This window comes from Salvelinus namaycush, chromosome 19, assembly GCF_016432855.1.
Source record: "Salvelinus namaycush isolate Seneca chromosome 19, SaNama_1.0, whole genome shotgun sequence".
Lineage (NCBI taxonomy): Eukaryota > Metazoa > Chordata > Actinopteri > Salmoniformes > Salmonidae > Salvelinus > Salvelinus namaycush.
Genome location: NC_052325.1, coordinates 5,438,499 through 5,462,436, shown reverse-complemented (window position 1 = coordinate 5,462,436; position 23,938 = coordinate 5,438,499). Strand labels below are relative to the sequence as shown.

General features: G+C 46.5%; 1 protein-coding gene across 2 annotated transcripts in view; it reads right to left on the bottom strand.

Moving 5' to 3' along the window:
• LOC120064090 (radixin-like) overlaps positions 1 to 23,938 on the bottom strand; it is a 39,914-nt gene that overhangs the window by 12,056 nt on the left and 3,920 nt on the right. The window contains exon 3 of one of the 2 annotated variants that reach the window (XM_039014435.1): positions 5,943 to 6,026. In XM_039014435.1, coding sequence (XP_038870363.1) covers positions 5,943 to 6,026 — 84 coding nt within the window. Of the gene's footprint in view, positions 1 to 5,942; positions 6,027 to 23,938 lie in introns of those variants that run through there. The other variant, XM_039014436.1, reaches the window with a different exon arrangement.

The following is a 23,938-nucleotide window of genomic DNA, read 5'->3' as shown; positions in this document are numbered from 1 at the left end:
ACACATATTTAGCAGATGTTATTGCGGGTGTAGCGAAATGCTTGTGTTCCTAGCTCCAACAGTGCAGTAGTATCTAACAATTCACAACACACAAACCTAAAAAGTAAAAGAATGGAATTAGGAAATATATAAATATTAGGATGAGCAATGTCGGAGTGGTATTGACTAAAATACAGTAGAATAGAATACAGTATATACACATGAGATGAGTAAAGCAGCATGTAAACATTATTAAAAAGTGACTAGTGATCCATTATTAAAGTGGCCAGTGATTCCATGTCTATAGGGCAGCAGCCTCTAAGGTGCAGGGTTGAGTAAACGGGTGGTAGCCGGCTAGTGATGGCTATTTAACAGTCTGATGGCCTTGAGATAGAAGCTGTTTTTCAATCTCTCAGTCCCAGCTTTGATGCACCTGTACTGACCTCGCCTTCTGGATGGTAGGGGAGTGAACAGGCCGTGGCGCGGGTGGTTGATATCCTTGATGATCTTTTTGGCCTTCCTGTGACATCGGGTGCTGTAGGTGTCCTGGAGGGCAGGCAGTGTGCCCCCAGTGATGCATTGGGCAGACCGCACCACCCTCTGGAGAGCCCTGCGGTTGCGGGCAGTACAGTTGCTGTACCGGGCGGTGATACAGCCCAACGGGATGCTCTCAATTGTGCATCTGTAAAAGTTTGAGGGTCTTAGGGGCCAAGCTAAATTTCTTCAGCATCCTGAGGTTGAAGATGCGCTGTTGCGCCTTCTTCACCACACTGTCTGTGTGGGTGGACCATTTCAGTTTGTCAGTGATGTGTATGCAGAGGAACTTGAAACTCCACTGCGGTTCCGTTGATGTGGATAGGGGCATGCTCCCTTTGCTGTTTCCTGATGTGCACAATCAGCTACTTTGTTTTGTTGACGAAGAGGGAGAGGTTATTTTCCTGGCACCACTCCGCCAGGGCCCTCACCTCCTCCCTGTAGGCTGTCTCGTCATTGATGGAAATCAGGCCTAATACTGTTGTGTCATCTGCAAACTTGATGATTGAGTTGGAGGCGTGCGTGGCCACGTAGTTATGGGTGAACAGGGAGTACAGGAGGGGGCTGAGCATGCACCCTTGTGGGGCCCCTGTGTTGAGGATCAGCGAAGTGGAGGTGTTGTTTCCTACCTTCACCACCTAGGGGTGGCCCGTAAGGAAGTCCAGGACCCAGTTGCACAGGGCGGGGTTCAGACCCAGGGCCCGAGCTTAATGATGAACTTGGAGGTTAGTATGGTGTTGAAGGCTGAGCTATAGTCAATGAACAGCATTCTGACATAGGTATTCCTCTTGTCCAGATGGGATAGAGCAGTGCAATGGCATCGTCTGTGGATCTATTGGGGCGGTAAGCAAATTGAAGTGGACTAGGGTGTCAGGTAAGGTAGAGGTGATATGATCCTTGACTAGTCTCTCAAAGCACTTCATGAAGACAGAAGTGAGTGCCACGGGGAAAGAGTAATTTAGTTCAGTACCTTTGCTTTCTTGGGTACAATGGTGGACATCTTGAAGCAAGTGGGATGGTCACTGCACGATGAACAGTGTGGAGACATTTCGGGAGGTATGGGGGCTCAGGGAGAGAGGAGGCTGGAGAGGAGGGGTTGGATGTACAGTTGTAATGTGGTGCTTGCTAGTGTATTGTATTGTGTTTGTTGTGTAATGTGATTGTGTGGAGGATCGCAATGTATTTTTATAGGGGTGGAGTGGGGGGCTGCTCAATCTGAGAAAATGTTGTATTGTTGTCCATTTAACAGGATAAACAGACGCAACCGCATGAATGCCCGGCTGTCCCATCTTCAGTCATCTGTTCATTCCACCCACCCACACACACAGTGTATTCGGAAAGTATTCAGACCACTTGACTTTTTCCACATTTTGTTACGTTACAGCCTTACTCTAAAATTGATTAAATTGTTAATTTTTTTTCAAATCTACACACAATACCCCATAATGACAAGGCAAAAACAGCTTTTTATAAATTTTTGCAAATTTATAAAAAATACAAAACTGAAATATCACATTTACATGAGTTTTCAGACCCTTTACTTAGTACTTTGCTGAAGAAACTATGGCAGCGATTACAGCCTCGAGTATTCTTGGGTATGACACAACAAGCTTGGCACACCTGTATTTGGGGAGTTTCTCCCATTCTTCTCTGCAGATCCTCTCAAGCTCTGTCAGGTTGGATGGGGAGCATCGCTGCACAGCTATTTTCAGGTCTCTCCAGAGATGTTCGATCGGATTCAAGTCCAGGCTCTGGCTGGGCCACTAATGGACATTCAGAGACTTGTCCCGAAGCCAGCAATGCGTTGTCTTGGCTGTGTGCTTAGGGTCATTGTCCTGTTGGAAGGTGAACCTTCACCCCCAGTCTGAGGTCCTTAGCGCTCTGGATCAGGATCTCTCTGTACTTTGCTCCGTTCATCTTTCCCTCGATCCTGACTAGTCTCCCAGTCCCTGCCGCTGAAAAACATCCCCACAGCATGATGCTGCCACCACCATGCTTGACCGTAGGGATGGTGCCAGGTGACTTGACACTTGCATTCTGGCCAAACAGTTCAACATTGGTTCCATCAGACCAGATAATCTTGTTTCTCATAGTCTGAGAGTCCTTTAGGTGCCTTTTGGCAAACTCCAATCGGGCTGTCATGTGCTTTTTACTGAGGAGTGGCTTCAATCTGGCCACTAACATAAAAGGCCTGATTGGTGGAGTGCTGCAGAGATGGTTGTCTTTCTGGAAGGTTCTCTCATCTCCACAGAGGAAAACTGGAGCTCTGTCAGAGTGACCATCAGGTTCTTGGTCACCTCCCTGACCAAGGCCCTTCTCCTCCGATTGCTCAGTTTGGCCAGGCATCCAGCTCTAGGAAGAGTATTGGTGGTTCCAAACTTCTTCCATTTAAGAATGATGGAGACCACTGTGATCCTGGGGACCTTCAATGCTGCAGAAATGTTTTTGTACTCTTCCCCAGATTTGTGCCTCGGCACAATCCTGTCTCGGAGTTACACGGACCATTCCTTCAACCTCATGGCTTGGTTTTTGCTCTGATATGCACTGTCAACTGTTGGACCTTATATAGACAGGTGTGTGCCTTTCCAAATCATGTCCAATCAATTGAATTTACAACAGGTGGACTCCAAGTTGTAGAAACATCTCAAGGATGACCAATGGAAACAGGATGCACCTGAGCTCAATTTCGAGTCGCATAGCAAAGGGTCTGAATACTTCTGTAAAAGTTTAGTTTTAATACATTTGCAAACATTTCTAAAAACCTGTTTTCGCTTTGTCATTAAGGGGTATTGTGTGTAGATTGATGAACAATTGTTTTTAGTTCATCCATTTTAGAATAAGACTGGAACGTAACAAAATGTGAAAAAAGTCAAGGGGTCTGAATACCTTCCGAAAGCACTCTCTCAACAAATGGATCCTAAATAGCAGAAGTGGATGAGTATGTGAAGTAGCTATGTGAATAATAATATGATGCATATCACCATGATGCCTATTTTTGTGCTATAGGAAAAACAAGTAATATTCGATTAAATATGTTATCATTGACGTCATGAAATTATCAAATGAGTCTTCTTTATTGTGCTCATTTTACTATAATTCAGAAATGCAAATACACACACACACTACAAACCACTCCGTTGCACTCAGCTCTGCGGACATACTCTCTCCCAAAAAGAGTCTCTACACTGGGCCAACTGTTGATCCTAGTCTGACTGGCGTCCGTATCTAAGCACACATGCACACACTGCTCCTGTCTTTGTATTTATAACACACACTCTGACAGACAGAAAGCCTGACTCACCGGATCTCTATGTCTCTCTGTGTATTTGTCAGTCACCATGGAAACCAGCTGTCCAACACTGACTGAAGCAGGCCCGATGTGCTCCATCAGCAGCGAACAGCAGTTGGTGGAGATGTTTAACTATACCTGTGGGGACCAGCAGTCCCCACAAGAATAGTAAACAAACAAAAATTGGACCAACTGGTAACATTTTGTGAGATCAAATGCTATTTCTAGGGGGTTTAGGTTAAGGTAGAATTGGTGTCAGAATTAGGTTTAGGGAAAAAAGGATTTTGAATGGTTATAAATTGTTAAACAAGTGTGTGTGTGTGTGTCTGCACGCACGTGCATGCGTGTTGTAGTGAGGATGACCGAGTGTGCATGTGAAAGTGTAAGTTAAGGTCAATGGGGTCCAATGACTGAGTGTCGCACACACTCTGATGAGCTGTGAGGGGAACCAGCAGAGCCCAGTCAACAGAAGAGGATTCCTGTTGAGTCAGAGCTGGGCTCCCTTCCAACACTACAGAATTATCTAGTCGCATTGGGGAGAATTGTCAGACAATCTTTGGAGTGGAGCCGCAAATGACTACTCCACTCCACTCCACAAATTTCTTGTTAACAAAGTATAGCTTTGGCAAGTCGGTTAGGGCATCTACTTTGTGCATGACACAAGTCATTTCTCCAACAATTGTTTACAGACAGATTATTTCACTTGTAATTCACTGTATCACAATTCCAGTGGGTCAGAAGTTTACATACACTAAGTCGACTGTGCCTTTAAACAGTTTGGAAAATTCCAGAAAATGATGTCATGGCTTTAGAAGCTTCTGTTAGGCTAATTGACATAATTTGAGTCAATTGGAGATGGACCTGTGGATGTAGTTCAAGGCCTACCTTCAAACTCAGTGCCTCTTTGCTTGACATCATGGGAAAATCAAAAGAAATCAGCCAGGACCTAAAAAAAAAAATTGTAGGCCTCCAAGTCTGGTTCATCCTTGGGAGCAATTTCCAAATGCCTGAAAGTATCGCGTTCATCTGTACAAACAATAGTATGCAAGTATAAACACAATGGGTCCACACAGCCGTCATACCGTTCTGTCTCCTAGACATGAACGTACTTTGGTGCGAAAAGTGCAAATCAATCCCAGAACAACAGCAAAGGACCTTGTGAAGATGCTGGAGGAAACAGGTACAAAAGTATCTATATCCACAGTAAAACGAGTCCTATAGCGACATAACCTGAAAGGCCACTCAGCAAGGATGACAACATCATGTGGGGGTGCTTTGCTGCACGAGGGACTGGTGCACTTCACAAAATAGATGGCATCATGAGGAAAGGAAAATGATGTGTAAATATTGAAGCACCATCTCAAGACATCAGTCAGGAAGTTGAAGCTTGGTCGCAAAAGGGTCTTCCAAATGGACAATGACCCCAAGCATACTTCCAAAGTTGTGTCAAAATGGCTTAAAGACAACAAAGTCAAGGTATTGGAGTGGCCATCACAAAGCCCTGACCTCAATCCTATAGAAAATGTGTGGGCAGAACTGAAAAAGCGTGTATGAGCAAGGATGCCTACAAACCTGACTCAGTTACACCAGCTCTGTCAGGAGGAATGGGCCAAAATTCATCCAACTTATTATGGGAAGCTTGTGGAAGTTCAACAATTTAAAGGCAATGCTACCAAATACTAATTGAGTGTATGTAAACTTCTGACCCACTGGGAATGTGATGAAAGAAATAAAAGCTGAAAGAAATTATTCTCTCTACTATTATTCTGACATTCACAAAATAAAGTGGTGATCTTAACTGACCTAAAATGGAATTTTTACTGGGATTAAATGTCAAGAATTGTGAAAAACTGAGTTTAAATGTATTTGGCTAAGGTGTATTTAAACTTCCGACTTCAACTAATATTTTTTTTTTTTTTCACACACACAGGCTCTTAACTAGACCAGTCCAGCTCCCAGCCTTGTTGACACTCAGTAGTGTGTGTTTGTTGTACGTTAACCCCATGCTTACCTGGTCATTAAGCTAGTCTGTAAGTGAGTATCGTGAGTGAGAAGTAAATTAACCCCATGCTTACCTGGTCAGGAAGTTAGTCTGTATGTGAGTGAGTGAGCATGAGAGGTGAATTAAAACCATGCTTACCTGATCAAAGAGCTGTTTGCCGGTGGTGTTGGGCTGAATGGCAAACTCCAGCTCTGCATCCATGGTGGTGACACGCACATTGATCTATACACAGACACACATGTTAACGTCCCCAAAGAAACGTTTATATGCGTCACAAAGCCCACGTGGCAGGCTGCTTCCCCCTCTACCCCTCAATCAGTCTACTCAGCTGCACCTCGTCCCCTTTATCTCACAGCTGGAGAGGAGAGAACACATATTGTTAATGTATACAGCAGCCACGACTGAACTCAGTACACTGCATGGGACACACCACTGCATGGGAATTAGAGAGAGAGAGCCAGGAGCTATAGCCTAATGTGTGTTCACATGGATGTTGGATTTAATCAGACTGTGTTGAGTGGGCACCTGTGTGCAGTCTTCTGCTGAAGACGTGAGGGAGAGTGTGTGTGTGGTCCACTGCTTATCATTCCTCTATAAATATCCCTATCCTCTTGTAGGACATCTACACACACACACACACACACACACACACAGACACACACACACACACTCATTTCCTAATTTGGGTCAACTACCTCTTTAAGTTGAGCAACGATGTGAGCAACGATGTAGCCACAAACATGAAGACGAAAACACAATAACAAACATCAACTCCTGTCCAATTCACACGATACAGCTCATATGACCAAAAAGAAGCCAGAAAGTTCTCCGGGCCAGAACCAACGTGAGTCACACTTGCTCTGTTTAAATTATCCTCTCTCTCTCTCTCTCTCTCTCTCTCTCTCTCTCTCTCTCTCTCTCTCTCTCTCTCTCTCTCTCTCTCTCTCTCTCTCTCTCTCTCTCTCTCTCTCTCTCTCTCTCTCTCTCTCTCTCTCTCTCTCTCTCTCTCTCTCTCTCTCTCTCTCTCTCTCTCTCTCTCTCTCTCTCTCTCTCTCTCTCTCTCTCTCTCTCTCTCTCTCTCTCTCCCCCCCCCCCCCCCCCCCCCCCCCGAGGCAAAGTCTCTGAGCTTCACAGAAAGAGGGAACCGATAGCAGGGATTTGGCCCCAGAATAGCAGCAGCAGCCATTTGTCTGTGCCATTTAGTGCATGAATGAGTAAACATTACTTGTACAGAAACAGAACTCCATGGGTTTGAATTATTCACCGCTTTAAAAGTAAATCCTCTGTGCCTGAAGAACTTGAAGAGGGAATATTGCAGTGTCGTTCTGTTCTAGGAGCTGAGAGGTGGGCCAAATACAGAGACGGAAAAGGGAAGAAAATAAGTGTTACAGATTTGCACCAGGGGCAATAAACAATCAAATGCAATCCAGGACATCATAAGTATGTTATGTCGTCGCCTCAGATAAAAGTCATACGACCTTTTACCCATTAATGAAAACACGCAATCTTAATCCCACCTATGGAACACAGAGGCCTCAGAACAACTGCAACAAGTCTCGTACCCAAACATCAAGACACATTTAGCCCATTAAAACTATATGGGTCATTTGTAGCTTCAGTCCAAATATGTGGCCATCTATCTCCCTTCCAGTCAGTGTGTAATAACTTCCCTTGCTCCAGTGTGTGTGTGACTGCAGCAAGTCAGGCCCAGCCAGCAAGCAGCAAGGCAAGAAGCTGTGTCCTGATAAAACCCCAATGAGGAGGAGAGGCTGGCATGGAGAGAAGAGGAGGATAGGCTGGCCCCTAGCAATAAGAAGTGTGACAGAGGGAGTCTATATCCCAGTGCATAGTTAGCTGACTCAGCTGACAGCACTTGCCTGAGGATATAAAGTACAGTACTGGACAGTAGCACCAACAGAGAGGAAGCCGGGGACAATGCACTAGTAGTGAGAAGTGTAAACGCAGAAATAGATTCTTGAAGAGCATGCACACATTTAGAGCAGTGTGCACAAGCAGAGGATGGGCCTCATGAGTGTGCACTTGGAAAGAGGATCTATCAGGAGCATGCACGAGGAGAGAGGATCTATCAGGAGCATGCACGAGGAGAGAGGATCTATCAGGAATGTGCACAAGGAGAGAGGATCTATCAGGAGCATGCACGAGGAGAGAGGATCTATCAGGAGCATGCACGAGGAGAGAGGATCTATCAGGAGCATGCACGAGGAGAGAGGATCTATCAGGAGCATGCACGAGGAGAGAGGATCTATCAGGAGCATGCACGAGGAGAGAGGATCTATCAGGAGTGTGCACAAGGAGAGAGGATCTATTAGGAGCACGCATGAGGAGAGAGGATTTTTAAGTAAAGAACAAATTCTTATTTACAATGACGGCCTAACCCAGACAATGCTGGGTCAATTATGCGTCGCCCTATGGGACTCCCAAGCACGGCCAGTTGTGATACAGCCTGGAATCGAACCAGGGTATGTAGCGATGCCTCTAGCACTGAGATGCAGTGCCTTAGATCTTTTTGGTGCTTCCGAGTGGCGCAGCAGTCTATCAGGAGCGTGCACGAGGAGAGGATCTATCGGGAGCATGCAAGCAGTGGTGTAAAGTACTTAAGTAAAAATACTCCATAAGTAGTTTTTGTTGGGGTATCTGTACTTTGCTATTTATATTTTTTACAACATTTACTTCACTACATCCTGAAAGAAAATTATGTACTTTTTACTCCATACATTTTCCCTGACACCCAAAAGTACTCGTTACATTTTGAATGCTTAGCAGGACAGGAAAAGTGTCTACTTAAAACGCTTATCAGGAAAACATCCCTGGTCATCCCTACTGCATCGGATCTGGCGGAGTCACTAAACACATGCTTAGTTTGTAAATTAAGTCTGAGTGTTGGAGTGTGCCCCTGGCTATCTGTAAAAAAAAAAATATGGTGCTGTCTGATTTGCTTAATATAGGGAATTTACTCCTACCTACATGTACAAATTACCTTGACTAACCTGTACCCCCGCACATTGACTCGGTACCGGTACCCCCTGTATATAGCCTCATTATTGTTATTTTATTGTGTTACTTTAGTTTATTTAGCAAATACTTAACTCGATTTTCTTAAAACTGCTTTGTTGGTGGCCTCCCGAGTGGCCGTGACTGGGAGTCCAGCATAGTCTGGAGTAGTGGTGGGTTTGGCCGGGGGGGGGGGGGGGGGGGGGGGGGGGTTATTGGCTCATCACACTCTAGCGACTCCTTGTGGCAGACTGGGTGCCTGCATGCTGAATTCAGATGTCAGTTGGACCATGTTTCCTCCGGGCGGATGTTAAGGAGCGCAATTTGGTGGGTCATGTTTCAGAGGAAGCATGACTCGACCTTCGCCTCTCCCGAACCCGTTGGGGAGTTGCAGTGATGAGACAAGAACGCAATTGGATATCACGAAATTGTGGAGGAAAAGGGGGTAAAATACATTGTTGGTTAAGGGGCTTATAAGTAAGCTTTTCACGGTAAGGTCTACACCGGTTGTATTCGGCGCATGTGACAAATCAAATTTGATTAATACTTTTACTTTTGATATTTAAGTATATTTTAGCAATTACATTTACTTTTGATAGATTTAAAACTAAATACTTTCAGACTTTTACTCAAGTATGATTTTTTTCTGGGTGACTTTCACTTGAGTTGTTTTCTATTAAGGTATCTTTACTTTTACTCAAGTATGACAATTGGGTACTTTTCCACCACTGCGTGCACGAGGAGAGAGGATCTATCAGGAGTGTGCACAAGGAGGACATATCAAATAAAAGGTTATTTGTCACATACACATGGTTAGCAGATGTTAATGCGAGTGTAGGGAAATGCTTGTGCTTCTAGTTCCGACCATGCAGTAATATCTAACAAGTAATCTAACCTAAGAATTTCACAAGAACTACCTTATACACACACAAGTGTAAAGGAATGAATAAGAATATGTATATAAAAATATATGAATGAGAGATGGCCGAACGGCATAGGCAAGATGCAGTAGATGGTATAGAGTACAGTATATACATATGAGATGAGTAATGTAGGGTGTGTAAACATTATATAAAGTGGCATTGTTTAAAGTGGCTAGTGATACATTTATTACATCCATTTTTTCATTATTAAAGTGGCTAGAGATGTTGGCAGCAGCCACTCAATGTTAGTGATGGCTGTTGAACAGTCTGATGGCCTTGAGATAGAAGCTGTTTTTCAGTCTCTCGGTCCCAGCTTTGATGCACCTGTACTGACCTCGCCTTCTGGATGATTGTCACGACAATTTTCAATCCCAATGATAATAACTAACAATTATTTAAGCTTTGACTAATCCCCGAGGTTTGTAAAACCCTGGGTTTAATAACAATTAGGCAAAGACTCAGCTTATGCAAAAGGTCCGTAAAGTTTATTCACGAGAACGTTCTAAAATCCATAATACAAAGACATGCCATTTTATAACTCATACGCACATACACACAAACAGTAGGTTTTCACTTCCAAGCTGGCACTTCCAAGCAATCACTTCCAACTGGCAGTTCCACCCTCCCGAGATTAGAGGAACCTTGACAGGACTCCCTGTCCTGTCGTAAGTTTCTCAGAGTTCTAACCAGGTCAGGTCATAAACAGTTTAAATTGTTCTCTGTGTTTTCTTAGTCACACACACACACACACACACACATTTCTACTTGTCTCGACCAAACTTTATTAGACTGAAGTTTATAATTTTAATTCATTATACATGTTACATAATGAATAATTAGACAAACGTAATTATTAGATTATATACGTTACATAATCTAAAGGGTGGAATTCTTTAGTCATTACCTTAAACATATAAATTCCCTTATCAATGATAGTGGGGTGAACAGGCAGTGGCTCGGGTGGTTGTTGTCCTTGATGATCTTTTTGGCCTTCCTGTGACATCGGGTGGTGTAGGTGTCCTTTGCCCCTGGTGATGCGTTGTGCAGACCTCACTACGCTCTGGAGAGCCTTACGGTTGTGGGTGGAGTAGTTGCCGTACCAGGCGGTGATACAGCCCGACAAGATGCTCTCGATTGTGCATCTGTAAAAGTTTGTGAGTGTTTTTGGTGACAAGCCAAATTTCTTCAGCCTCCTGAGGTTGAAGAGGCGCTGCTGCGCCTTCTTCACCACACTGTCTGTGTGGGTGGACCATTTCAGTTTGTCCGTGATGTGTACGCCGAGGAACTTAAAACTTTCCACCTTCTCCACTACTGTCCTGTCGATGTGGATAGAGGGCTGCTCCCTCTGCTGTTTCCTGAAGTCCACGATCATCTCCTTTGTTTTGTTGACATTGAGTGTGAGGTTATTTTCCTGACATCACACCAGGGCCCTCACCTCCTCCCTGTAGGCCATCTCGTCGTTGTTGGTAATCAAGCCTACCACTAGTGTTGTCTGCAAACTTGATGATTGAGTTGGAGGCGTGCATGGCCACGTAGTCATGGGTGAACAGGGAGTACAGGAGAGGGCTGAGAACGCACCCTTGTGGGGCTCCAGTGTTGAGGATCAGCGGGGTGGAGATGTTGTTACCTACCCTCACCACCTGGGGGCGGCCTGTCCGGAATTCCAGGACCCAGTTGCACAGGGCGGGGTCGAGACCCAGGGTCTCGAGCTTAATGACGAGTTTGAAGGGTACTATGGTGTTAAATGCTGAGCTATCAGGAGCGTGAGGAGAGATGCGCTATGCTAGAAGAGCATGAACAATTAGAATGGCTGCTAAAGAATTGCAGTAGGTCAGGTATTATTAGAGGATGTTGACATGGTGGTGGGTCAGTGAATGAGCAGGTCAGGACAGAGCTGTCGGAGTATTAGCGGGTTACGGGTTTGGTGTGTATACACAGTACTGTGTCTATGTTTGTGTTGTGGATGTTAGATATGGTTAGGAGAGGCTGTATGAGGGGCTAGTGTATACACAGTACTGGGTCTATGTTTGTGTTGTGGATGTTAGGGTTAGATACGGTTAGGAGGGGCTGGTGTATGGGTCTATGTGTTTTGTATGTTAGGGTTAGGAGGAGGCTGTATGAGGGGCGGGTGTATACAATGCCTTCGAAAAGTATTCACACCCCTTGACTTTTTCCACATTTTGTTACGTTACAGCCTTATTCTACAATTATTATTTCCCCCCCTCAATCTACACAATATGCCCCATAATGAAAAAGCAAAAATGGGTTTTTAGAAAGTTGTGCAAATGTATAACAAATTTTAAAAAATGGAAATATCACATTTACATAACTATTCAGACCCTTTACTCAGTACTTTGTTCAAGCACCTTTGGCAGAGATTATAGAATCGAGTATTCTTGGGTAAGACGCTACAAGCATGGCACACCTGTATTTGGGGAGTTTCTCCCATTCTTCTCTGCAGATCCTCTCAAGCTCTTTCAGGTTGGATGGGGAGCGTTGCTGCACAGCTATTTTCAGGTCTCTCCAGAGATGTTGGACCAGGTTCAAGTCCGGGCTCTGGCACGGCCACTCAAGGATATTCAGAGACTTGTCCCGAAACCACTCCTGCGATGTCTTGGCTGTATGCTTAGGGTCCTTTTAGAAGGTGAACTTTCACCCCAGTCTAAGGTCCTGAGTGCTCTGGAGCAGGTTTTCATAAATCAAATCTTATTAGTCACATGCGCCAAATACAACAGGTGTAGACCTTACAGTGAAATGCTTACTTACGAGCCCCTAACCAACAATGCAGTTAAATAAAAAATAATATGAATAAGAAATAAAAGTAACAAGTAATTAAAGAGCAGCAATAAAATAACAATAGCAAGACTATATACAGGAGGGTACCGGCACAGAGTCAATGTGCGGGGGCACCGGTTAGTCGAGGTAATATGTACAGTCGTGGCCAAAAGTTGAGTGACACAAGTATTAATTTCCACAAAAAGTTTGCTGCTTCAGTGTCTTTAGATATTTTTGTCAGATGTTACTATGGAATACTGAAGTATAATTACAGGCATTTCATAAGTGTCAAAGGCTTTTATTGACAATTACATGAAGTTGATGCAAAGAGTCAATATTTGCCGTGTTGACCCTTCTTTTTCAAGACCTCTGCAATCCGCCCTGGCATGCTGTCAATTAACTTCTGGCCCACATCCTGACTGATGGCATCCCATTCTTGCATAATCAATGCTTGGAGTTTGTCAGAATTTGTGGGGTTTTGTTTGTTTGTCCACCCACCTCTTGAGGTGTGACCACAAGTTCTCAATGGGATTAAGGTCTGGGGAGTTTCCTGGCCATGGACCCAAAATATCGATGTTTTGTTCCCCGAGCCACTTAGTTATCACTTTTGCCTTATGGCAAGGTGCTCCATCATGCTGGAAAAGGCATTGTTCATCACCAAACTGTTCCTGGATGGTTGGGAGAAGTTGCTCTCGGAGGATGTGTTGGTACCATTCTTTATTCATGGCTGTGTTCTTAGGCAAAATTGTGAGTGAGCCCACTCCCTTGGCTGAGAAGCAACCCCACACATGAATGGTCTCAGGATGCTTTACTGTTGGCATGACACAGGACTGATGGTAGCGCTCACATTGTCTTCTCCGGACTAGCTTTTTTTCCAGATGCCCCAAACAATCGGAAAGGGGATTCATCAGAGAAAATGACTTTACCCCAGTCCTCAGCAGTCCAATCCCTGCACCTTTTGCAGAATATCAGGCTGTCCCTGATGTTTTTCCTGGAGAGAAGTGGCTTCTTTGCTGCCCTTCTTGACACCAGGCCATCCTCCAAAAGTCTTCGCCTCACTGTGCGTGCAGATGCACTCACACCTGCCTGCTGCCATTCCTGAGCAAGCTCTGTACTAGTGGTGCCCCGATCCCGCAGCGGAATCAACTTTAGGAGACGGTCCTGGCGCTTGCTGGAATTTCTTGGGCGCCCTGAAGCATTCTCCACAACAATTGAACTGCTCTCCTTGAAGTTCTCGATGATCCAATAAATGGTTGATTTAGGTGCAATCTTACTGGCAGCAATATCCTTGCCTGTGAAGCTCTTTTTGTGCAAAGCAAATATGACGGCACATGTTTCCTTGCAGGTAACCATGGTTGACAGAGGAAGAACAATGATTCCAAGCACCACCCTCCTTTTGAATGTTATTCGAACTCAATCAGCATGATAGAGTGATCTCCAGCTTTGTCCTCGTCAACACTCACACCTGTGTTAAACGAGAGAATCACTGACATGATGTCAGCTGGTCCTTTTGTGGCAGGGCTGAAATGCAGTGGAAATTTTGGGGGGTGATTCAGTTCATTTGCATGGCAAAGAGGGACTTTGCAATTAATTGCAATTCATCTGATCACTCTTCATAACATTCTGGAGTATATGCTTATTGCCATCATACAAACTGAGGCAGCAGACTTTGTGAAAATTTATATTTATGTAATTCTCAAAACGTTTGGCCACAACTGTATATAGAGCTAGATAGAGCTCCTGGGGCCCAGTCAGTACATCAAATAATACACACACACCTGCAGTCACAGACAAAGGAAGGAGCTCTCAGTATCGCCAGAGAGCCAGAGAGTTAAATAGAAAACACACGTCTCTGGCTCTCTTTCTCAGACCATACCACTGTTGTCTTCAACAGTACACTAGGATAGACACACACACACACGTCAGAGCATCATCTGATGGTCTGAAGCTGGACTGTCTGAGGCTGGTCAGAGAGAAAAGCCTCTTAACACAATCACAGGTACACCTTGTTCATGTCCAGACTGCTGTCTAGAAGAGACAAAAACTGGGTTCAGGTGTACTGTATGCACTGTGTCTGTGTGCTTCACTGGTGGGCAACAACGTGGCAGACACCTTGCGGGATGGTTTAATGTAAATGTTTAAAAACCTGCCCCACACCACTAAACCGGGATTTAAACACTGACGGGGGCACAGAAAACAATTTATGTAGGATTAACCTCTTAGGCTGTGAGATGAATAACACTGCATCATTAACACGATGGACCACAATGACACTGAGGAGTTCTGACATTGGAGCTACAGGACCTCAAATCTTGCACGTAGACCACTTTTTCCCCTTCAGCACAGTGGTCCAATTGAACACGACAGTTCTATGTATTGTATACATAGAATTATGATGTGGCGTGGATGCTGGTTTTGGAGATAATTATGATGCTCCACAGGGGAGACAGACTGAGGGTTAGGGAGGTATGGAGCTTTGTAAATATCCTTTCCTTTGTGTCGTAGCAGTGACACCCATCCTATAGCCAAAAATAGCTATTTCTGTGAGGAAATAGTTTAATATGTTCGCGTGTGTGCGCAATCGAGACCAAGAGAGAGCGAGAGAAACTGAGCAGGAGACGAGAGAAACTGAGCAGGAGACGAGAGAGACTGAGCAGGAGACGAGAGAGACTGAGCAGGAGACGAGAGAGACTGACAGAGGAGAAGAGCAGACGGAGCAAGATGTCTCAGAAGTGATAGGAGCTACTCCCAAACTGACAAACCACATGGAGAGCAGAGCAGTGCACAGTGAATACTAGAAACCCTCATTCTCTGACTGCTATACATACAGTAGACACGTCTGCTAGCTAGGGTCGGGGTCAATTCCGTTTCTGTTCAGCCAATTCAGGAAGTAAATTGGAAATGGGTTAGAAAAATCAGGCAGAAGAACAGATACCATCTCTATGCAAGCAAGTTTGTGTGTGTGTTTTCGTTCAGTACCAGACAGGCCTAATTAAATGCACAGCTGTTTGTTGCTAAGCCGGTCACCAGGGGCTTTAAGGCAGAGGACCAGACTTGGGCTTTACTCCTTTTCACCACTCATCCATCCTCCTCCGGCATACCCTTCACCTTCCCATCATCTACTTCCCCCCACTATAACTCACCACTCCTGTCCCCTCTTCCTTTCTCCTCTCTGCCTTCCTCTCACCAATCCAGTCCTTTTCTTTTCATCGCCTTTCATCTCCACTTCTTATCTACCCTCAGGCCTCTCCCGTCCTTCCCCTCTCCATCGAGGCAGTCCCATCGAGGCAGTCCCAGTCCCATTATCTCCAGGTCCAACAGAGCTAATCCCCACAGCCTGGGCCAAAGAGACATCATCCTAACTGAAAGGTGGAGGACAGAGAGAGAGAGAGAGAGAAAGGAAGGAGAGAGAGCTGGCCAGAGAGACTAGGAGAGGAAGACAATAGAAAGGGGAGGACTATAAGCACATCAAAAGGTAGAGAAAATAAGGAGCACGGGAGAGCGAAGGTAGAAGTGGGGAGTGGAGGATTATGTAGAGCTTACGTTTTACTATGTGTGTGGGCTAAGGAGAGGTGGAGGGAGGGAGGGGATGGGTGAGTGAACTTCACACCTGATAATTAGATTTAGTGACTTGGATAATTCCCATTATATTACTGAAAACGGGGTTATGAAATATTTAAAGCCTGACTGTGTGTGATTATATTAATGAAAACTGGGTTATGAAATATTTAAAGCCTGACTGTGTGTGGCATGGTCGGCGGGCACAGGCGTGCTGGTGTGGAGCAAAGAGTAGTGAGATGAACCAGAGGGGCAACCTGCAAAACGCCTCAATAAATCAATAATGCATCAAGTCCCACTGCACCCCACACCATAGCTCTACAATGGTGATACATGCTTACAATCCACGCACTTGCAGTATACAGATCTAGTCACATCCTAGTTAAATAAAGGTTAAATAAAAAAGGTACAAAAAATTTATCTAATAGAGAAATATCTAACAGTGATATTTACACTAACAGTGAAATGCTTACTTACGTACTCTTCCCAAAAATGCAGAGGGGGAAAAAAAGGGAAATAGAAAAATAATAAATACATTTAAACTCAGTTTCACAATTCCTGATATTTAATCCTGTCACGTTCCTGACCTGTTTTCCCTTGTTTTTCTATTTGTTTAGTATGGTCAGGGCGTGAGTTGGGGTGGGCATTCTATGTTGTGTGTCTAGTTTGTCTGTTTCTGTGTTCAGCCTAATATAGTTCTCAATCAGAGGCAGCTGTCAATCGTTGTCCCTGATTGAGAATCATATATAGGTGGCTTGTTTTGTGTTGGGGATTGTGGGTGGTTGTTTCCTGTCTCTGTGTTTGTGTTCTGCACCAGATAGGACTGTCTCGGTTTTCACGTTTGTTGTTTTGTATTGTTGTAAGTGTTCACAGTTCGTTAAATTAAACATGTTGAACACTAACTGCGCTGCATTTTGGTCCTCTCCTTCATCCCAGGAAGAAAGCCGTTACAGAACCACCCACACCAACCCGGACCAAGCAGCAGCAGCAGGAGAGGCTGCAGCAGCAGCAGCAGCAGCAGCAGCAGCAGCAGCAGCAGCAGCAGCAGCAGCAGCAGCAGCAGCAGGAGAGGCTGCACTATTTGGAGGAATGGACATGGGAGGACGAATTAGACGGCAAAGGACCCTGGGCAGAGCCAGGGGAATATCGCCGCCCCAAAGAAGAGCTGGAGGCAGCGAAGGCGGAGAGGCGCTATTATGAGGCGCTAGCACGGCAGAGCGGCTGGAGGCCCGAGAGGCAGCCCCAAAAATGTCTTGGGGGAGGGCACAGGAGTCAGACCTGAGCCAACTCCCCCTGCTTACCGTAAGGAGCCGGTCAGGGCGGAATTGGAGGTGAGCGACGCAGAGACAGTGAAAGAGTTAATGGGGAAATTGGAGGAGAGAGTTATGAGGGAGGTGCTGGTTTGGTGCATGAGGCACGACATCCGCCCGACTGAACGTGTCGGGGAGTTGATGTCACCGGGAACAGCTCTCCATACTCGTCCTGAGGTGCGTGCTAGCCGTCTGGTTAAGACTGTGCCAGCCTCACGCACCAGGCCTCCTGTGCGCCTCCCTAGCCCTGCTCTCAAGACCTCCAGTGCGCCTTCACGGTCCGGTCTGTCCAGTACCACCAGTGCCTACACCACGCACCAGGTTTCCAGTGCGTCTCCAGAGCCCAGTTCCTCCTCCACGCACTCTCCCTGCGGTGCGTGTCTCCAGCCCAGTACCTCCAGTTCCGGCACCACGCACCAAGCCTCCTGTGCGTCTCCAGAGTCCTGTACGCACTGTTCCTTCTCCCCGCACTCGCCCTGAGGTGCGTGCCATCAGCCCGGTACCACGCACCAGGCCAATAGTGCGCCTCGAGATTCCAGTGTGCCCTGTTCCTGCTCCCCGCACTAGCCTTAAGGTGCGTGTCTCCAGTCCGGTACCACCAGTTCCGGCACCACGCACCAGGCCTACTGTGCGCCTCAGCAGGTCAGAGTCGGTCGTCTGCCCAGCGCCGTCTGAGCCGCCCGTCTGCCCAGCGCCGTCTGAGCCGCCCGTCTGCCCAGCGCCGTCTGAGCCGCCCGTCTGCCCAGCGCCGTCTGAGCCGCCCGTCTGCCCAGCGCCGTCTGAGCCGCCCGTCTGCCCAGCGCCGTCTGAGCCGCCCGTCTGCCCAGCGCCGTCTGAGCCGCCCGTCTGCCCAGCGCCGTCTGAGCCGCCCGTCTGCCCCGAGCCGTCTGAGCCGTCCGTCTGCCCCGAGCCGCCGGAGCCGCCAGCCAGTCAGGAGCCGCCGGAGCCGCCAGCCAGTCAGGAGCCGCCGGAGCCGCCAGCCAGTCAGGAGCCGCCGGAGCCGCCAGCCAGTCAGGAGCCGCCGGAGCCGCCAGCCAGTCAGGAGCCGCCGGAGCCGCCAGCCAGTCAGGAGCCGCCCTCCAGTCATGAGCCGCCTTCCAGTCATGAGCCGGCCTTCAGTCATGAGCCGGCCTCCAGTCATGAGCCGCCTTCCAGTCATGAGCCGGCCTTCAGTCATGAGCTGCCCTCCAGTCATGAGCTGCCCCTCCAGTCATGAGCTGCCCCTCCAGTCATGAGCTGCCCCTCCAGTCATGAGCTGCCCCTCCAGTCATGAGCTGCCCCTCCAGTCATGAGCTGCCCCTCCAGTCATGAGCTGCCCCTCCAGTCATGAGCTGCCCCTCCAGTCATGAGCTGCCCTTCAGTCCGGAGCTGCCCTTCAGTCCGGAGCTGCCCCTCAGTCCGGAGCTGCCCCTCTGTCCGGAGCTATCTCCTCTATTTAGGAGGGACCTTTGGGAAGGTTCCTAGACCAGGGTCGGGGGCGAGGGTCGCCACTCAAAGGACGCTAAGGAGGGGGACAAAGACAATGGTGGAGTGGTGTCCTCGTCCTGCGCCGGAGCCGCCACCGCGGACAGATGCCCACCCAGACCCTCCCCTTGAGTTTTAGGGGTGCGCCCGGAGTTCGCACCTTGAGGGGGGGGTTCTGTCACGTTCCTGACCTGTTTTCCCTTGTTTTTGTATTTGTTTAGTATGGTCAGGGCGTGAGTTGGGGTGGGCATTCTATGTTGTGTGTCTAGTTTGTCTGTTTCTGTGTTCAGCCTAATATGGTTCTCAATCAGAGGCAGCTGTCAATCGTTGTCCCTGATTGAGAATCATATATAGGTGGCTTGTTTTGTGTTGGGGATTGTGGGTGGTTGTTTCCTGTCTCTGTGTTTGTGTTCTGCACCAGATAGGACTGTCTCGGTTTTCACGTTTGTTGTTTTGTATTGTTGTAAGTGTTCACAGTTCGTTAAATTAAACATGTTGAACACTAACTGCGCTGCATTTTGGTCCTCTCCTTCATCCCAGGAAGAAAGCCGTTACAAATCCTAGTAAAAATTCCCTGTCTTAGGTCAGTGAGGATCACCACTTTATTTTAATAATGTGAAATGTCAGAATAATAGTAGAGAGAATGATTAATTTCAGCTTTTATTTCTTTCATCACATTCCCAGTGGGTCAGAAGTTTACAAACACAGTATACTGTATGGTAGCATTGCCTAACTTGGGTCAAACGTTTTGGGTAGCCTTCCACAAGCTTCCCACAATAAGTTGGGTGAATTTTGTCCCATTCCTCCTGACAGAGCTGGTGTAACTGGGTCAGGTTTGTAGGCCTCCTTGCTCGCACACACTTTTTCAGTTCTGCCCACAAATGTTCTATGGGATTGAGGTCAGGGCTTTGTGATGGCCACTCCAATACCTTGACTTTGTCCTAAAGCCATTTTGCCACACATTTGGAAGTATGCTTGGGGTCATTGTCCATTTGGAAGACCCAATTGCAACCAAGCTTCAACTTCCTGACTGATGTCTTGAGATGTTGCTTCAATATATCCACATAATTTTCCTTCCTCATGATGCCATCTATTTTGTGAAGTGCACCAGTCCCTCCTGCAGCAAAGCACCCCCACAACATGATGCTGCCACCCCTGTGATTCACAGTTGGGACGGTGTTCTTCAGCTTGCAAGCCTCCCCGTTTTTCCTCCAAACATAACAATGGTCATTATGGCCAAAAAGTTATATTTTTGTTTCATCAGACCAGAGGACATTTCTCCAAAAAGTACGATCTTTGTCCCCATGTGCAGTTGCAAACCGTAGTCTGGCTTTTTATGGCAGTTTTGGAGCATTGGCTTCTTCCTTGCTGAGCGGCCTTTCAGGTTATGTCAATATAGGACTCGTTTTACTGGGGATATAGATACTTTTGTACTGGTTTCCTCTAGCATCTTCACAAGGTCCTTTGCTGATGTTCTGGGATTAATTTGCACTTTTCGCACCAAAGTACGTTCATGTCTAGGTGACTGAACGCGTCTCCTTCCTGAGCGGTATGACGGCTGCGTGGACCCATTGTGTTTATACTTGCATACTATTGTTTGTACAGATGAACGCGATACTTTCAGGCATTTGGAAATTGCTCCCAAGGATGAACCAGACTTGGAGGTCTACAATTTTCTTTCTGAGGTCTTGGCTGATTTCTTTTGATTTTCTCATGATGTCAAGCAAAGAGGCACTGAGTTTGAAGGTAGGCCTTGATATACATCCACAGGTACACCTCCAATTGACTCAAATTATGTCAATTAGCCTATCGGAAGCTTCTAAAGCCATAACATAATTGTGTCATGCACAAAGTAGATGTCCTAACCGACTTGCCAAAAGTATAGTTTGTTAACAAGACATTTGTGGAGTGGTTGAAAAACGAGTTTTAATTACTCCAACCTAAGTGTATATAAACTTCTGACTTCAACTGTACATATAGGTAGGGATAAAGTGGCTAGGCAACAGGATAGATAATAAAAGGGTAACAGCAGCATATGTGATGAGTCAAAAGAGATGCAAAAATGCAAAAAGTGGTCAATGTATATAGTTAACCAATAACTACCCGGACTAACTATTTAGCAGTCTTATGGCTTGAGGGTAGAAGCTGTTCAGGGTCCTGTTGGTTCCACCTGGTGTAGAGGTCCTGGATGGCAGGGAGCTCGGCCCCAGTGATGTACTAGGCCGTACACACTACTCTCTGTAGCGCCTTGCGGTCAGATGCCAAGCAGTTGCCATAGCAAGTGGTGATTCAGCCAGTCAAGATGCTCTCAACGGTGCAGCTGTTTAACTTTTTGAGGATCTGAGGACCAATGCCAAATCTTGCCAAAGAGATGTTGTCATGCCCTCTTCACGAATGTGTTGGTGTGTGTGGACCATGATAATTCCATAGTGATGTGGACACAGGAACTTGAAGCTCTCGACCTGCTCCACTACAGTCATGTTGATGTGGGCATGCTCAGCCCTCCATTTCCTGTAGTCCACAATCAGCTCCTTTTTTGTTGCTGACATTGAGGAAGAGGTTGTTGTCCTGGCACCACACTGCCAGATCGCTGACATCCTCCCTTTAGGTTGTCTCATCGTCGTCGATGAGGCCTACCATCATCATGTCGTCGGCAAACTTAATGCTGGTGTTGGAGTCATACACGGCCACACAGTCATGGATGAACAGGAAGTACAGGATGGGACTAACCAGGCACTCCTGAGGGGCCCCCATGTTGAGGGTCAGCGTAACGGATATGTTGTTGCCTACCCTCACCACTTGGGGGCAACCCGTCAGGAAGTCCAGAATCAAGTTGTAGAGAGATGTGTTTAATCCCGGGTTCCTTAGCTTAGTGATAAACTTGGAGGGCACTATGGTGTTGAACGCTGGACTGTACTCAATGAACAGCATTCTCACATAGGTGTTCCTTTTGTCCAGGTGGGAAAGGGCAGGGTGGAGTGCAATAGAGATTGTGTCATCTGTGGATCCGTTGGGGCAGATGGTGTTGATGTGCACCATTTCATGGCTACAGATGTAAGTGCTACGGGCCGATGGTAACCTGTCTAAATGACTTTGGCGTTCTTGGGCACAGGGACTATGGTGGTCTGCTTGAAACATGTAGGTATTACAGCAGGGTCAGTGAGAGGTTGAAAATGTCAGTGAAGACACTTGTCTGCTGGTCATCGCACGCTCTGAGAACGCGTCCTAGTAATTTGTCTGGCCCTGCGCCCTTGAATGTTGACCTGTTTAAAGGTCTTACTCATATCAGTTATGGAGCGCGTGATCACACAGTCGTCCGAAACAGCTGGTGCTCTCATGCATAGTTCAGTGTTGCTAGCCCGAAAGCGAGCATAGAAGGTATTTAGATAATCTGGTAGGCACGTGTCACTGCACTGCTCATGGATGGGTTTCCCTTCCTAATCCGTGATAGTTTGCAAGCCCTGCCACATCCGACAAGCGTCAGAATCGGTGTAGTAGGATTTGATCTTGGTCCAGTATTGACACTTTGCCTGTTTGATGGTTCAGGGCATAGTGGGATATCTTAAAAGCATCCGGATTTGAGTCCCGCTCCTTGAAAGCGGCAGCTCTAGGCTTCAGCTCAGTGCGGATGTTGCCTGTAATTCTTGGCTTCTGTCTGGGATATGTAGGTACGATGCACTTATTAATGAAGCCGGTGACTGAATACCGGAACATATTTCAATCTGTGATAGCGAAACAGTCCTGTAGCTTAGCATCTGCTTCATCGGACCACTTCCGTACTGAGCGTGTCACTGGTACTTCCTGTTTGAGTTTTCGCTTGTAAGCAGGAATCAGGAGAATAGAGTTATGGTTAGATTTGCCAAATGGAGGGCGAGCTTTGTATGCGTCTCTGTGTGTGGAGTAAAAGGTGACAAGTACACACACAACAAACAAACAAACAAACAAACAAACAAGTACTCACACACAGAGAGAGAGAGAGAGACACAGACAAAGAGACAAAGACACTGCTAACCAAGCAGAGACATTGAGAATATTATTCAGCCCCTAGACTCCCTGCTGTGTCCCCCCATAGGTTGTCCCTCCAAATCTAGTTAACAAGGAACCCCTTTACAGCAGACAGAAAAACAGGCACACCTTTGGACACCTATTGAGTGATGTAAGAGGAATAATCCCCCATTAAAACATGCCCAGAAGAAAGAAAGGGTCCTACACAGAAACCCACTGATTTAATGGAGTGCCCCAGGCAATCTAGAGAGTCCAGAGGTCCCTATATCCACCCTTTTAAGAACACAACAGACCCGTCTGCCTCGCTCCCCCAAAACACACTGCACCATGATGGAGGCATTATTTACTCTCACCATGTCTTTTTGTGGAGTGTATCTGGAGGGGTCACTTAGACAGAACCTCTTACAGTAAGTGCAGACAACAAAACGTCTGAATGACAGGCCACGGTATTACAATGCATTTAGTCTAACAATATGTAAACATATAAAAATGTTTGATGAACATCTTTCCCCTAAGGGCATCTTGGGGATTAGTTGGATAATGTATTGCCCAATCAGCAAAATGTGAACAAAGGTCTCTCTTTCAATCTCTTCCTCTCTCTCCATCTCTCATTCCCTTTCAGTCTTTCGCTTTCTCTGTCCATCTCTTTGTCTCTCTCACTCTGAGTCTCTGTCTCCCTTTCGCTCTTTTGTTCCCCCTCTCTTTATCGCTGTGCTTTCCATCCCGTTCTCTCCTCTTCCCGTTTCCAAGAAGTGGAGGTGGCCCCATTCTAATTCCTCTCCAGTGTGTGTATGTGTATGATGGAGTAGCCATGTCTGTAGAGTAGAGGGTTTACAGTGCTTATGTAAGATCTAGACCACAGGGAGACTGTCTGTCTGTCTGTCTGTCTGTCTGTCTGTCTGTCTGTCTGTCTGTCTGTCTGTCTGTCTGTCTGTCTGTCTGTCTGTCTGTCTGTCTGTCTGTCTGTCTGTCTGTCTGTCTGTCTGTCTGTCTGTCTGTCTGTCTGTCTGTCTGTCTGTCTGTCTGTCTGTAAGCTCTGAGCCTGTTAGAGACACAAGAACCCTGTGTGTGTTGCTCAACAGAGTAG